The sequence below is a fragment of the Anas acuta genome, chromosome 13, assembly GCF_963932015.1.
Source record: "Anas acuta chromosome 13, bAnaAcu1.1, whole genome shotgun sequence".
Taxonomy (NCBI): Eukaryota; Metazoa; Chordata; class Aves; order Anseriformes; family Anatidae; genus Anas; species Anas acuta.
The window spans coordinates 7,984,787-8,001,407 of NC_088991.1; the positions used below are offsets into that span (position 1 = coordinate 7,984,787).

General features: G+C 47.0%; 1 protein-coding gene across 2 annotated transcripts in view; it reads left to right on the forward strand.

Moving 5' to 3' along the window:
- RNF128 (ring finger protein 128) overlaps window positions 1-16,621 on the forward strand; it is a 40,927-nt gene that overhangs the window by 8,264 nt on the left and 16,042 nt on the right. Inside the window, exon 1 of one of the 2 annotated variants that reach the window (XM_068696931.1) lies at window positions 4,602-5,077. The exons of the other annotated variant lie outside the window; for it this stretch is intronic. Coding sequence (XP_068553032.1) covers window positions 4,642-5,077 — 436 coding nt within the window. The 5' untranslated portion in view covers window positions 4,602-4,641. Of the gene's footprint in view, window positions 1-4,601; window positions 5,078-16,621 lie in introns of those variants that run through there. 2 annotated transcript variants of the gene reach the window in all.

Here is a 16,621-nt window from a genome sequence, read left to right on the forward strand (position 1 = left end):
CTTTTCACAGAGGTCTGTGGAGGTTTGATGGAGGTGAAGTCAGAACTGAAGACAGCCACGGGTTGGCCTTGGATGCCAAAGCTCCTCAGGGATGTGCCACTGATTCCTGCAAGTAGCTGCAACCTGTGGCCTAACAGTCTGTGCCTCAGCACAAACCAACCCAGGAAGGGCAAATATTTTAAACTGTACTGTACTCTTCCTCAGAGGGCTGAGTGTCAACGTGTTCTGCTCTTGTGGATGTGTTCAGCCTTCCAGTCATCTGACGCTTCTCATTTGATCAACTGCATTATGTGCATGGTATGGAAAATGTTGGTCCCCAGGTTGCCCAATGTGCCTCAGGGAAGGGAACCACTGATTCAGCCCCCTGCTCGGAAACTCCACCATTGCTGAATAAAGACCACCATTGAATCAACAGGCCTGAGTAACATCATGCTTAGCTCCATCTGAAACTGAAACAGATTGAAAGCATGTTGTCTTGCGAGTTCTGCCTTTCTTGAAATTTTGTTTTTTTTTGTTTTAATTCATCAGATGCTTTGCTTGCTCAAGGCTCCTTGTAGTCACCTTTGGGGAATGCCTTCGGTTTAATTTTCTGGCATTTCCCAGGTATTGCTTATTTCTATTTATCAACCAACCTCTGTTGAAATGATAGATGGAAAAAGTAATTTCATGAAGTCATGAGTTTATTGATGGTAAAAAGAACGCATGTGAGCTTTGGTCACTGTGTGAGACTCTGTTTTACATATCTTCTGCCTCTGCGGACAATATTTTACCCATTTTCCCTGGGGTAGTGGAGGGCACATGTAGCACTGTCACAACAGTTGCTCCCACTCTGCAAGAACTACTGAAAAAGAGTATTTGCTTCTCTGGCACAGGAGACTTTTGTGCACATTTCATGAGCCAAGTGGATTACTTCAGTTCCAGCAAACAGGGCAATCTGATGAACATTTTTTTTCCCCACTTCCAGTGAATGGAGAGGTGTATACTGGAGTTTCCAAGCTGTGTTAGAGCCAAACAAGCTCCTAGATTCATAGTGAAACTTAGCTGGAGCTGGCAAGCTGTGTCTTCCACAGCTGATTAGAAGAATCACCACAGATCCTTCTGAAATCCCCTGAAACCCATAGGTAGGAAGTGGAGAGGTTTCCAGCCTCTACACCTAGTCCAGCCCAAACCTGCCCTCTTTGTAAAGGGACAAAGGACCACAAGCTCCATTGCTACACCTTGTTTTTTTCAGTTGGATTAAAAACTTGGGGTGCTTTACCCACACAATTGCCTACTCTGGAGCAAGTCACCTACCCAAGTCCCTTCCATTGCTGGCTGTGGCCATGAGCTGGTTTGGGGTAAGGAAATGCAGCATCTCTTGTCTTTAACTTGTGATTCAGAGTAACATTTGTTCATGAATTTTTGTCCCAGGTCATTGAGTCTTTGTTTTCATTTTAGGGTGTGTTTTTTTTTTTTTTCATTTTTTTTTTCTTTTTCCACTTTTGCAAATGCTTCTCCTTTCCACTGGGTTATTTAGTTGAGAAAGCTCAGAGATGCTTTCAGTTCCATATACAGGGCCTGGAGCATTTGGTGCCAACTGCTGTAACACAGCCTCAGAAGAGATTTCTTGTGTCCTTGTGAGCTCTCCTCCAAAGACACGTTGCTGGGTATTTGAATGAGAAACAAATGTAGTTTTGAAGGTCATGACCATACAGGTCTTTCATCAGCAATATGACCTGAATGATCTGGCTTGACGTTAAAAAGCAATATTTAGCATACTCTTTTTTTTTTTTTTTTAACCTCCAGGGAAAAAAAGAAAAGATGCTTAAATATTTATTCAATTAAGATAAAGCTGCAGGTGATGATAGGGTCCATACCTGTAGAAGTCAAGGAAAGCATTCTCAAAATTTCACTATATCTGAAAGTGCTGCCCTATTTTTTGAACTTCTCAGAGACTCCCCTAGTAGCCATGGGAAAAATACATATATTTATAAGCAAAATTAGGCAGCAGCCTAGGTTTTTAAACAATAAAATCTTCTAAAGTTAAAGAAAATCAGATCCGTGCCAGAAATGCCTTCATGCAGAACCTACTTTAGATGTAATTCTGCTTCTAATTTTGTGGGAGCTCTTTAGTGTTTCTTATCCTGTCATTTTGGGCTACTGTGCTTTTATTTTCAGAAACTTTTAGAAAGATCTTGCAAATAAGTGCAGCAGAGATATGTTGTACAACTTGTAGATATGTTGTATGACTTGTCACAGCCGCTGCAAAGTCTGGCCTCTTTCTCCAGCACAAAATGTGTTTTCTCCAAAATCTATAAAATCTCAGATTTTTATGTCAAGGAAAAAAATCAGGGGCAAAACAAACACAAAAATCTATTAGGGCTCCTCTTGCTTGATCCCACCAGGATTTCTAGTGGCAGTTATTGTTTTTGCATGCTACTCCAGATGCTCCTTTTCTCTTGGGAATTATGAGCAACTGAACTGAACGCCTTCAGACAAACTATATTTTTTGAACATGAGTAAAGGATACACTTCAGTGAGTCTGCAGGCCTGTTTATTAATTACCATTCTGGAAGAAGATTTAATTAACAATGAGAGCCCAGCAAGTTGGTAGTGTTAGACACGTAGTTTAAAATGCATATAATTTGCATGCTGTTTTTAAAACATTCTCACTTCAGTTTGCTGCCAGTGTGTCCCTGTGTGCTCTGACACCATACCAGTGCTGTCACCCAGCTCTTCTCAGCTGTGTAGGCACGGAGCAGACACTAACTATGCTCGAGGGCCGCTGACCAGCTGCAGGTGGTCTCTGCCCAGCGAAGTAGGCCTGAGCTACCAGTGTTTACTCTGAAGGACTGAACATAATCAACACAAGCATCTACTTCTTTTCCCAGCACAAACATTTGACTTCCTTTGCTTTTCTAACTTGAAAAATTCCCCAAACACAGTGAACAACCTTGGTGTTTGTGCCAGCTGTTTGCTCACTTGGTTATTTTCAAGCAAGTGGAAGCATTGCCTGAACAAGTAGTCAGAAACTTGGTAGTGAAATAATGCCATGGCAGCATCTGCTATCACATTTAGAGGGATCGTTGCTTGTTATTATGCTACATGGTAAGAAGTTCAAGTTTAGTCTCTGTGTTCGTTTTGGTGGGATTAACCAAGTATGTTGTGGATATTTTGCCACCAGACACTGTCCTGGATAGCATGCATGTTGCACAACAGCTGCCAAAGAGTGGGGAAGTTATTTATTACCAGATGAAGCCTGAAGTGGACAAGAAGCTGTCCCTCAGCATAGCACCGCTACAGTGCCTCACGGGGCTGCTCCCTGCATTATTCCCACTGCAAAAAAACGTTTCCGCACATGAAGCTGCAGCCCTAACATCTGCCATCTTGTCGCTTTATTTTAATCCTGCTACAAACTGTATGGAGAAGCAAAACGCTGCTGCTGAGCCAAAGCCTCACACTTAAAAACCCCAGGGCTGTAGGAAGCTTTGTATCCTCAAGAGTTTTTGTCTTTGGTCCAATTTTGTCGTGGTGAAAATGCCAGAGCTAAACATCCCTAAAGCTCCAAAAGTATTTGAAGCTGTGGTTTGGCTCCTCTCCATCCTATAAAGCTTGGCTATGTTTTCAGGGTGTCGTTAAGTTGTTCCCTGTGCCTATATGGAGCAGATTTCAAAACAAAAACATGTATTTGATTTCTTAAAAGATATATTTCTTATCATAGCAAGAGATGCTGTTGCAATGAGTTGTCTGCTTACATGTGGAATGAGAAAATGAGAGGCTTGTTTAGGCTTGGACAGAGCTCAGTGAGCTCTGCGTATTTAGCAATATTGATCTTTAGCAAATTGCTTCACCTACTCGTGCTGTGCTTCTGTTTCAGCAGCAAAACCAAACTTTGATCTCCCTGTGCTCCTGAGCTACAAAAGCCTCGCCAGGTGCTGTGCCTGCAAGCGGCATACTCAGCAGGGCGGTCACTGGTGTGGGGACTGGATTCAAGTCCCTTGTCCCCCAGTTGTTATTCACACCTGGCCCAACTCCGGTGGTGTCCCCAGGGCTGGGCTTGGTTGCCCAACACCGGTTGTCTTGCACTCAGCACAGGTGTACGTGAAGGAAAATGGGTGCTGTTGGTCTGCGCTGAGGTACCGGTTATCGGCCGTGTGGGTTCGGGATCAGCCAGAAGGCCATGTGTGAAAAAACAGGCGGTGCCAGCTTGTACCACAAAAGGGTTTGACTCTGTGCTTAGAGTTTGGGATTGGATCATCTTTCAAGGTCCCTTCTAATCCCTACCACTCTGTGACTCGGATTTTTGGTCATGGCTACAGAGGCAGTAGCAGATCCGTCACTACACAAGAAATAATCCTTTCTAAACAATAGGCTCCACCAAGAGGGCCACCCTGTGTGTAGTGACACGAGGCCAGTTTGGAGAGCGGCTCCTTCTTGTGAGGGCAACCCCCACACGGCAGCCCCTGGGAGCGGAGCCTCCCACCCTCACAAACACCTCCGAGGAGCAGGCGGACTCCAACCTCCCCTCAGCGCCCGGCTGCCCGGGGACCCCTCAGCGGGGGCGGCCCCGCTCCTCCCCCGTGGGCGGAGGCGGCGGCGGGGCCGCGCCGATTTAGGCGGCGGGGCCGGGCCGGGCCGAGCCGTTCGGGGCCGTGCCGGGAGATGGCGGCGGGGGCCGCGCTGCTGGCGCTGGGCGCGCTGCTGGGCGCCGCGCCGGGGAGCTGGGCGGCAGCGGCGGTGTGGACGGCGTGGCTCAACGTGTCGTGGGAGGACGGCTCGTCCGGCAACCGGAGCGGCTGGGAGGCGGGCGAGGGCGGCCTGTACGGGCAGGACTCGCCGCTGCAGGCGGCCGCCGGGCTGCTGGTGCTGCCCGACGGCCAGGACGGCTTCAACGCTTGCGGCGCCTTCACCAACTTCAGCGGGGCCCCCCCGGCCGACGACTCCGGCTCCGGCTCCGGCTGGCTCGCCCTGATCCAGCGAGGGGGCGGCTGCAGCTTCGCCGATAAGATCCGCGTGGCCGCGGGCCACGGCGCCGCCGGCGCTGTCATCTACAACTACCGAGGCACCGGCAACGACGTGCTGCCCATGTCCCACGTCGGTGAGAGGCGGCCGGGGGCGGGTGGGGGGCCGGGGCTTTCGGATTTGGGCTCTTTCCCCGGTTTCCAGCTCGTATGCTGCGTGCTGACTGGTTCTGAAGCCGGCAAACCCGGTGTGGGGCTGATTTTCCATTGTTGACCAGCAAAGCGCGGTGAGGGTAAAGCCCTGTGAAAGGTCGTTTCCATTTGGCAGGGGCTGATGGCAGAGCCGCTCTCCGGCTTGCAGGGAGCCTCCTGCTTGCCAGCAGCGTGTTCCCTCCCCGGGCTGCCCATCTTTCAAATGAAGAATGAATTTTGGCTCTATTTCAAGCCACTGTTTCCTGAGACACAGCCCTGGGCTGTCTGGCTTCTGGCAGCGGTGAGAACAGGTGCCCTGTCCACAAGGGCCAGGGGTGAGCTTTCTCTGCTTGCTGTACCCCAAGCTTTGGGATCCACGTACGATGTCTCGCCGCTGTGCTTGTCCTCTGCCAGGTGGCAGCGCTTTGAGCGGCCCCATCTTGAGAGAAACACAGCAGTGAAAATGAATAGCGAGTCTTAAAGCTTGGGCTGGCTTGGAAAACAATTGTGTACTTGCAGCTGCACCTCTCACGAGGGGTGGGGAGGGTTTCTGTCAGCAGTGGAGGTGAGCGGTGAGACGAGGAATCGGCGGCTGCCTCTGGAGGCTCATTGTGTGCAGTCTTAATGAGATGTGTGACTGTGCTCCACTTTAAGAATTTAAAACCCAGAATGTGGATGAGTTCTGGCCTCTGAGGCAGAGGTTTCTGGTGTAATGAAATCATCCGCTGACAAATGTTGTTGGGATCTGGCTACCGCTGGGTGAGTTTCTCCTACTGACCTGACAGCAGCATCCCTGCCCTGAGCTCTGCTTGCTGCGTGCTTGTGTAACCCCACAGCTCTGAGGAGCTCCTTTTACACTGCTGGAGCTGTTCTTGAAGGGAAAGCCCCTGTGCCCCTGTCCTTTTCACCACCCTGGCTGCTGGGAGTCTTACAGCATCTTAATCCTGCTGGCAGCTGCCTCCTGAAACGAGCCATCTGCTTCAAGAGGAGCTCCCTCCTTTCCGTGCTGCCCTAAGCTTTCTGCTGAGGGATTTATGTTGGAGTGGCTCTTGCTGTCCTGATTATCCTACGTGGCAGGTTACAGGCCCCAGGGCATGTTGAAACTTCCCAGCCAAACTGTTGACAACCAGGACGGTGACATTCTGGAGAAGACAGCTTTTGTTAAGCTGCTTGTTGCAGCTGTGTGACTCCTGGACGTGTTCTAGCACAACTACAGGGCCGAGCTTGTTGCTGCTGTTGCCTTTCCTCCTTGTCCTTTGTTTTAGCCCATTACTTTCTCTCCTGTTACACCCTTTTTCTCTTTGCACTTGAGATCTGTCTCTATTGTCTCAGTTGGCTGCCAGCCCCTGCTCTCATTCCTCTCCCCGTGGGGCTTTGCCCCCTGCCTGGGGCACAGGGCACCAGCAGCCCCACACTCACCTGACCAGCATCACAGGCTCTTGGCGTGGCATGGCCCAGAGGGAGTGACCTGCCAGTAGCTGGTTTTCATGGTGTTGTGAAGTACTGGGTGTTCCTTGTCTTGTTCTGACCGGTGTCACAGTGTGGGCTCAAACGCAGGAGATGAGCTGGTCGCGTTGCCCTTCGAACCCCATTTTGGGCTGGGTTTCCTTCTGGCCTCCTGTGGTGACTCTGTACGATCGTCTGGAAGTAGAGGTGATAGTAGCCTGCTAGTTAAGGAACAGTTTTTGTGCAACTGCAACTCCTGCCATTTCTGTAACGGCTGTAGCTGTGCTAACAGTGAATTCAGTCTGGGTTTCCTAATTGCCTTCATTTCTGCTTTTGCTGTCATCATATGCTATCCAGTGAAACCAAACAAGGGCAAGAGCTTCCTCCAGGCCAAGGCAGTGGGAAGTAGCTCTGGGCCTGGCCACAGGGCTTGTCTGGGGTGATATCTCCTCCTGCCCGTGCTGCAGTGAGTTGTTGGGGCCCTCCTCTTCCTCACCAGGAGGGAATTGCCCCGTGGGTGTGCTTTGAACTGTGTGGCACAAATTCTCTTTCAGGGTTTCTGCAGCAGCAGAGCACCAATTTGTTAGCAAAGCTTACCAAAAACTACTGTGCTGCTTTCTGTGACTGACAAACTGGGCTTCAGCAGCAACTTTCCTTTTCAGAGATCTCATTGTGCTTGTACTTGACTGCAGTGACCTTATCATCCTGCTCTGGGAGACTTCTTTTCTTATAACCAACATGTTTAGGCTGAGGAATTCTTTATTGCTTATATCAGTGCTCTGTGTGAAAACTTGCTGGTATGCCAACTTAGTTCAAAAACAAAACAAAACTGCCAATAAAAACAGCAGAACACAATAAATAGCCAGATCAGATATGATCAAATCCTGCTTAATACTCTCCAACATATAGAATGCTAAGGATTTAACGGAGTCCAAAGTAATATTTACTTTGCACTTTTATAAGCACAGAACCTTATCAATTAGCAAACTTGAGTTTTAATTGTGCTCATTTTAAGAAGATGGTACCTCTCAGTGGCAGGCTGAGCAGGGTTTCAAAGTACAGTTCTGTGTGCTTATAATTGCACCTCTCTGTAATCTATATTGACCTTCTGGAAAAAAACATTTGATTGGAGGAAAAAAAACAGCATGTGAGGGGGGGAAAGAAGTGCACGGTAAGAGTTGGTTTGTTTTAAAGGTGGACCTTGACTTAAGATAGAAGCGGGCTGGAGGTGGTTTGGGTATCAGGGTATGTTAGGAAGGACGAAAGTGTTTTTGGGTGTATGTCCCTGTGCTTGGTGAAGAAATCTCTGCTGGTCAGAAAGCTAATGGGATAACTTTGTTTGGTTTCTCTGTTGTGTAGCTCTAGCCTTGAGGAGCACATCACCTGATCTGCAGAGGGCTTATTCAGGGAGAAAACAGCTAAGTAATTCTGGCTAAAGCAGTAACAGCATGCTGCAGGCTGATGAGATCTGGTTCAAGTCTAAACTTGCATCCATGGGTGAAAGGGGAAGGGAAGGTCACATTCATAGCACCGCCACTTGACTTGCTCTGCAGGAATTCAGCAAAGATTAAGGCTACCAACCATATGTTCAGAGGAAATAGCATACAGCAAAAAGGAGGAATTGTGCTGTGGTGGAACTCTGTATGAAGCATGATCTTTTGAAAGAGACTAAAACTATGCCACAATATTGAAAGGCTGATGCGACCTGTAAAACTGGTCCTGCTAAAGCAAAGGGTTGAGGCAGAATGGTAATCCCAAGGCAGGCTGTGCCGAGGCTCTGTAAATGTTGTCTAAACAAATAGTTCAGCTCTCCTTTGCAGGGAGTGGGGGCTTGCACTGAGCACATCCGAGGTGGCGTTTGCAGACTGCAGTGCCTGGAGTTCACAGCTCTGAATCTAAGAATAGCTGTTCAATGGGTATGTGCTGCAATTTTGTCTTTACAGGCTCACTTCAGTTCTGGCTACCTGGTTCAGAGTAAATTAGTGTTACGGCTATAGGGGCATTCAGATAGCTGAACGTAGCTTGCTGGGTTGGGCTGGTGGGCCTAATCTCACATCTGCAGGGTATGTGGGGTGCGATAGTTGGGGTTTCCCCTGGGACAGGTCTGTGAGCAGCTGGGAGAGGATCTGAGGAGGAGAGCAGGTTGGTTGCTGCTGCTGACAGCTCATCCTGACATTGCACTTTCTCATCCGACTTAGGTACCTTTGTACCATGGAAAAATATACAAGGTAGGCACCAATCCCTTAAACAGCCCAGAACAGGTCTGTTAAGTACCCTTGCTCCTTGGGTTTCCTGGGCTGTTGAAATGTAGAAGGATGAATTAAAATCCAAAGTGACAGCTGTGGCAGCAGAGGCTTCATTGTGCGGGGCACGCGGCCCTAAAACAATGACGCTGCTTGTTTGCCTCCAGCCCTGAATGTGCCGCTGAGCAAACAGCGGTCGGGCTCAGTGCTTTTCCCGACTGTATCAAATGTGCCCTGTCTTTCTGTGGACAGATGCCTTCTGGCTTACATTGTGCTGACTTCTGTTATCATCAGCTGCCTCAAATTTGCTGATTTCCAGTGGTACTTACCTGCTATGAGTACGATAAAGCAGGGATGTTAGCAGCAGACTGAGGAGGGACTCTTTTATCAGGGGGTGTAGTGAAGAGGACAAGGAGTAATGGGTAGGTTTAGATTAGATAGAAGGAAGAAATTCTTTACTCAGAGTGGTGAGGCACTGAATGGGCTGCCCAGAGAAGCTGTGGATGCCCCATCCCTGGAGGTGTTCAAGGCCAGGCTGGGTTGGGCTTTGGTCAACCTGGTCTGGTGTGAGGTGTCCCTGCCCGTGGCATGGGGTTGGAACCAGGTGGACTTTAAGGTCCCTTCCAACCCAAACCATTCTGTGATTCACTTGAAGAGGGTGAGCAATGTATTTACTAAATCAAAACTGCTGAGCATTGCTGAATATAGTAACTGAAGAATTCTTACTAAGGAGTGTTGATTGCTGTTTCTCCAGAGGGCTTTAAATGCTGTTTGTGGGATTGAGAGGTGGTATTTCAATCTTGCCAGTGCCACAGACCAAAAGGCATGAATGAGATCTGCATGACAGCTCTCTTCACATCGCGGTGCCCTTAACAAGTATACTGTCTTGGCTGCTGCTTTAAAGGATGATTTCATGTTCGAAGATTTAGGGCCTGGCAGCATTTGTACAAGTCTTAAAGGCTCAGAAGGGGTGGCAGGAAGGATGATGATCAGATTCACTTGGCAAGTCATCACTTTTAACGCTATTTAAACCAAACAGGATGCATGCTGGTTTCCAGCTCCAGTACCCATTGGGAGACCCTGCAAACTCATGTTATTTAAAACTGCTTGGTCTGTGTGTGTTCCTTTTAGACACTCAGCCTGTTCGGTAAAAGGTTTCCATGCTTCCTAGTGTGGAAATCTTCCTTACCTGCAGTAATGGTTGTGTGTCTGGTCTGGAGGCCAACCTCATCGAACAGCCTCCCAGGGCAAACGTGGATGGCTCTTCCCGAGCAGCATGGTCCCACAAGTAAATGTAGCATCTGGGGGGAGGATGCGCTGCTCAGGCCAAAGGAGACTTGTGTTTCCAGGCCAAGCCTGTGCTGGGGGCACAACCACCAGTTAGCAGGGGTTTCTCTTCTCCCCATTTTTGTCTTCACCATGCTCAAGATCTTCTAAGCTTCTCCCTCAGCTTTAAATTTCTGTGTTGCTCCTGCTCCTTAACTTACTCTTCTTTTTGAACCTCTGGCTATTGCTGCCTACTCCTGTCAATTTTTTTTTGCAACTTTTGAGTGTCTTGCTGTTTTGGATTTACCTGTGTAGTTTGAAAGACTGAGAAAGAGATCAGGAGTAGTGCCAGCTGCCAAGTAAAGCATGCTGCAAGTGGGTTTCATTAAGCTTATGTGAGTGTGAGCAAGAACCCAATCAAAACTGGGGTCATAAGGGGCTGTTGCTTTAAATAACTGAGAAGTAGCTTGGAAGTGAGTGATTCTTTTATCTTGGACCAGGTAATGTTTGGGGTGGAGAGAGCAAAGGAGGAGTGGAAGGGGAGGGACAGGACTGCGTATGTGTCAGCTTATCCAGGTTTAAATTGCTCCTGGAAGGAGTTCAATCACCCTTCCCTCCTGCAAAGGGGAGAGCTTATCGCATTGCAATAAAGCTGTGAAGATGAAGTTTCCTCTAAGAGCATCTACAAATGAAGATAAGTGCTGGGACAGATGATGTTTGGTCAGATCAGCATTACCGATAAAGACTTGGCCTTGTGTATGTGGTTGAAAGCAATATTATTTTTTGTAAACCTTGTACCTTTTATTAGCAAAGAGCTAGGATGTGGGCTTCATGCCTTCACAGTGCTTGTCTGGGGCCAGGTGTGAAGCTCATGCTCATAGCATGATATGATGCTGGGCACAATGGGCTTTGTGTGCAGTGCTGATCCTACACCCAAGGGGAATTACATCACGTCCAGAATATGGGCTCGGTGTGCATACACTGTTAATGTTCCCTATGTACTATAACATAATGGTAAACTTGTACCAGCTTGTTTGACAACTGCCAGAAATTCCCTGTTTTGTACTATTTCAATACAGTGAGGTAAGCACTATGCAAAATGTTACACTTTTAAAACCTGAAAGGCAGAGTAATAAACGCTGTTCTCACCTGCCTGAACAGGCAGGTGTGCTGAGGTGGTAGGAAACTGCTTGGAGAGTCAACTGACTGCCTTTCATGTTACAGTGCAGGAGATGGCTTCATTGCCTAATGCCTTTTTGATCATGTTGTGGGTGGGAGGGATGTCTGGGTGGCTAAAGAAAGCCTGGGGAGTGCTAGCTCCTCTGAGGCTGAAGGCACAGTCAGTTCTGATCTTGTGTGTTTCAGATACCATATCACATTGATAAAAGCGAGGATTTAGCCACCACCTTACCAGAACCAGGATTTGTATTTCATCTCCTTAGTCTCCAGAAAGCGATTCTGCTTTGGGGAAGAAGAGCTTTTCCTCTCCTTGCAAAATTAAACTCAGAAGTATGCTTTTTTACTGCTTTTTTTTTTTTTTTTGGGGTATGTGAAGCAACTGAAATGAAAAGTAAATTTCTTCCATTCTGCTTTTTCTGAGCATGTGGCTTACGTGGTATTCAGCTGGGGTTTTCATAGCGCTGGGGAAGGGGGTGATGGGTTATTGCCATGGTGCTTCGAACAGTTCTTGTGTGACTGCGTTCTCTGAAGACTTTTCTGCAAGATCATGCACGCTCTTTAAAAATGAAATCTTTCATCCTCGAGGAGTTCTCTGGCAGAACTTACTCAGCTGTAGCAGAATGCCTGCAGCCTTTAATCCGTTAATAATTGCATCTTCATTTCTCAGTCCTCCTAACACACTGAGAGAAAACAGTTCATTGCTATACTGAATTGCTGCTTAATTTCTTTGTTAGACAAAAACATGATACTCCATTTTTATTATTTTTTAAATTCTTGGTTCATTTCGTCTCACTCTGCCATTGCAATATTAAACAGCTTGCAGTTAGCCTGTCAGAAAGCTTTTTACACAGGGGGAGGATAATGTTTAACTTTCAGATAGCTGCACTGCACTGCTTGCTTTCCTCCTCCTTCAGTCACTTCAATGAAATGGCTTCCCTTTAATATTGAAGTCAAATCTTAAAGAAAACATAGCATTGGTTGGATCCTGGGTTAAATATTGGTAATATCATCCAGACCACGAGTGCAGGCTGGCGTGGGGCTGGCTGTGGGGTGCGTGGGGCTGCTTCTGGGGTGAGGAAGCTGAAGCGGTGCTGCGGGGGTTTGTTGGTTGCACAAGGCGCTCTCTGGACAGAGTGAAGTAATGCTGTGGAAAGCATTGACATTTAATTTCACTGCCCTCAAACATGATGCAAAACTTCAGACATTTGTCAAGGGGTGGGAAATGAGACTGAATCTGAAATTTTGTAGCTTATGTGTGTGATATCCTAGCTTTTTTCCCCTTTTTTCTGAGGTAACTTTTCTGAAGTAACTTTCCTAATTATATTTCTTCAGAATGGCTACAAAACTATTGCCTTCTTCAAATGCTTTTGCCGATGATGTGGTAGCTAGGTTTGCCCCCAGATGGGAAGGGTCCCTTCAGGCTGTCTTGTGGCCTGTTCGTAGCGAGTGCCACCAGAGGCATGACAGGGGTTAGGCCTTTGCTGCCCAAGAAAAGCTGCACTTAAAGACCTATTAAATTTACCCCAGGTTATTAATACGCTTTCAAACTCAAATGAAAGGGGCTTTCATAAGTTGACCTGAACTGAATTTAGAGCAAGTTTAAACAATGCAGACCAGTTCCAATGCCTAGTTTTAACTGAACAAGCTGAGGAAACAATTTTAAGTGAGACTAGAAGAGCCACGGCAGTTCCTGAGTTAGCTCTGATATGCAAACCTGTCATAAACTGGAAGCTAATTATTCACTTCAAAAAGCTCTGTCAGGGTCTCGTAGAAGTCTGCATTTGTCAATGTTACACTGAAGCATTGTGCAGCGAAAACATTAGACTGAATTGTGTTCTTGGTGGTATTAGATACTAGAGAGTAACAGCACTGGTGTGTTTAAGTCAGCTGTGGAGTGGATGTGTAATGATGGCAACTTTAATAACTGAAGCTCTTATCGAAGATGCAGAGCTGTGTGATGTTTTGTTCGTGACTGGCATGCTAGATGTTAAAGCGTGCCGTACCCAAAAGGAGTGTACGGTCATAAAGCAGGTGTTGCCAGTTCTGTTTTCTTGGTTATGGAATTCAGGTGGTGAATGAGAAAATGTGGGAATGAAACAAAGGCTCCTTGATGTCCAGTGCTTGAAAAGTTTTCTTTAAAAGTGAATTTGTTTTCCTGCAGTTAATTAGCTGGGGAGCTTAAATATGGCCTTAATTAGAAGGGTCCTGGTAACACAGCAAAGATTTTAAATTACCAGAGGCTGTCTTCCCTTCCCATGTTGTTTCATTTTTATTAACTGCACAATGCAAAAGCTAGATTGAGTAACACAAGGACAGCGAAGTTCTGTTTTCTTCCCCTATGATGTGGAAAAAAAAGCGAAGATCTGAAAGTGCAACAGCAGAGTTTAACTTCAACTTTGCTGTGGCTCTGTGAGGAGGAAAGGCATGCACAAAAGGCATTTCCTCGTCTTCGGCTGCTGTGTGTGGAGTGGTTTAAACTTGTAGGAGCCTGTACAGGAGCGTCCAGGAGGCAGGGTTTTACCCTGGAGAACACATCACTGTAACAACATCCCCTTCTCCTAAGGGGAAGGTTTGCTTACCAAAGCTGGCTTGGAAGGGATGATTGTTGTGAAAGCAGCAAGGGGACAAGTTTTGGTGAAACTCAAAGTTTTGGTGCTTGGTCAGATGCTCTCATGCAGTGAGTGCCAGCAGCTGCTCACTGTGGAAACGTAGGGCTAAATTTTAATTATTATTGAGATAGCGTTATGCTTTCATCCCAGGTAAGGAAATCTTCCTGTTGTGTTTACACACATACCTAGCAGCTGTGCTCTTAGAGGGCTGTTGTATTCATTCTACCTGGAGTGCCGGTAGGGCTCCTTTCTAGTGTTTTATTTTGTTTTGGTGTAATAAAAATGCTATAATAATAGTGAGCTTGGTGGGCTGGACAGAAAGCTTTCAGTCATAGAGCCTGTAAATACTGGAAAACCTGGTGCATTCCTTATGAAATTGCTTTGAATCCCTGTCTCTGTGAATTCCCCAGACCCACTGGAGGCTGCAGTAAGTGCCTGAAGGGAAGAACAACTGTAATGGGTCCCAGCAGGGAAGTGAGAGAGGAATACTCAATACTGTCTATAAATGATCAATAGCTGTGAAAAGCGGTTTCATTTTCAGTTGGAGAAAGAAAAGGGGAAAAAAAAATCACTAACACCCAGGTAAACCTGGATAAGGTGTTTCCAAAGGTTGCAGCTGTACTCACGTATGCCTGAGAAGGAGGTAGCTCCCCCAAGCTGCTAGAGCTTCTCATTCATTCACTTGCATGGGTGTGGAAGGAAAGCAATGTTAGAAGCCTGAAAATCATCTCTCTGGGAATCAGCTTGTAGTTTTGCCCCTGAGCATGTTGTGACAGCTCCTTGGAGCTGCTTCTGCGAGGTGAGAGTTGATGGTAGCTGTGTGCCCAGCATGGATCTGCTGTGGAGTCCCCCCACACAGGGCAGTGGTTCAGAACTGATTTCTCTGTAGCGCACGCAGGAGTAGCACCAGGCGACGGTAATCCCCTTGTTGTGGAAAAAGCAGGTGTTTGCTGTGCAAAAGTCAATAGTGCCAGTTATAAGCACGTCTTGCATGCTGCATTTCTCCTCTGAATTGCCAGACCTGTAACTTCATGCTTACAGGGTAGCAGAAGTGTAATGGCAGAACAAGGAGGGCCTTTGCAGGGCAGGGTTTAATATATCTATTTATATTGGTATAAATAGATGAAACTCCACTCTGCATCTAAGTAAACCTGATACAGGAAGAGTAAAACTTTGATCTCTAGTCATGTACTCTTCCTGTGTGCCAAATGTGCTTGTTCCAGCTCTTCTCCTTCCACTCAAACCATTTTAGTTCTTGTGCCAACCAATGTCTGCAGAATGGCATCTTTCAGATTTTGACCTGTGGGTTGCCATCATTTGGGGAGAAGCTTTTGCAAAAGTCCAGACCTACAGAGGCAGATTGCATTTGTCTGAAGACTTGAGTAACTTTCCCACTTCAATTTCATAGGAGACAGGAAAGGAGAGAGCTGGGAAATGTTTAACTCAACAGATTTTGCTTCTGTTTAGCAATGTGACCCTATTATTAACTAAACAGGCAGCAGCTTAATCATACCTTCTAACTTCCCTTAAACTCCCACAGGAAGCCTTGTTTGAATCACAAAAATTGACTTCTGGTTTAGGGCTTGGGGTTTCTTTGAGGTTTCTGTCATGCACAGGTGGTTGACTTTCCTCTTCCTTTGCTGGAGTCTAGAGAGAAGCCGACAGTTCAGGACATCAGCTGGTTGAGGCACCTCTTCAGGTGTCCCCTCAAATAGCTCACTCCTTGTGAGATGCCCAAGCATGGTCAGAAGCCTCTGTCCAGTTGGTGGCTTCCTGGCCACAGGCATGTTTAAGTATGTGCCATAATGGGATCCTTCCAGCAGCTCAGGAAGCACTGAGTGGGGGTTGTGCTAGCTGTTTTTATTCTAGCAGCACAGCGGTGTGCGTAATCACGGCTCCTGGGCTTCTAGCTTAGCTTCAGGCCAACACAGTGTCCTATAAGACCTCTGCTTGCCAAAAGGAACTTCAGATGCTCCCCTGACAGGCCCTCTGTATCGGTGCCAGAGCCTTGTTTTGTCCAAAAGGAGCTTCTAAAGTGACCAGATGCCTGTGCTACTAGTGGCCCAGGTCAACCATCCTCTGAAATATGGGAAAGGAATCCAGGAACAGCACTGACTGCTGGCACAAGGTGTTGGGTTAACTGTGTGCTGTCAGGTTAGCTCACCGGTAAGTGCCTTTAGAAATGAATTGTTGGTCCTAAAAGCTTGTACCTGCAGTACAGAATGTTGAAGATGGATGCTGACGTATGTCAGCAGGGTTTTGTTCTAAGGGGCAGCAGTGCAGATGCTGATGGACGTTACCGTCCTGTACGTTCTGCCTTAGTTCCTGCAGTGTCAAATCTCTTAAAAGCTGTGCTTTCTTCATTGTTGGTTTAAAAACAAACAAATCAATAAATCTAATTGTTGCCACAACTGGCCATGCCTAAAACCTGACCCCAATACATCACCAGTCTGCTCCTTCATGAAACAATGTCTTCCCTCCTCCACCCCCCATGGGTGTGAGTATGCATTAAGGGTTGCAGTGACAGGAGGAAAAGAGGCCAGCAGCTTGTGGCTCGCAGCGAGGGTGCTTGAATGAATGAGGCGGAGCAGAAAACACCCACCTAAACTTCCTTTCTTCAATAGCTGCAGTCAATGATTCGAACTAGACCAGATGAGCACACACGTTTTGATCCAAAGCAGCTGAAATTGTGAGAAGTCTCTGGGGTGTGTGTGAAAGGTACCAGGACAGAGCTTAACGTTGTCTT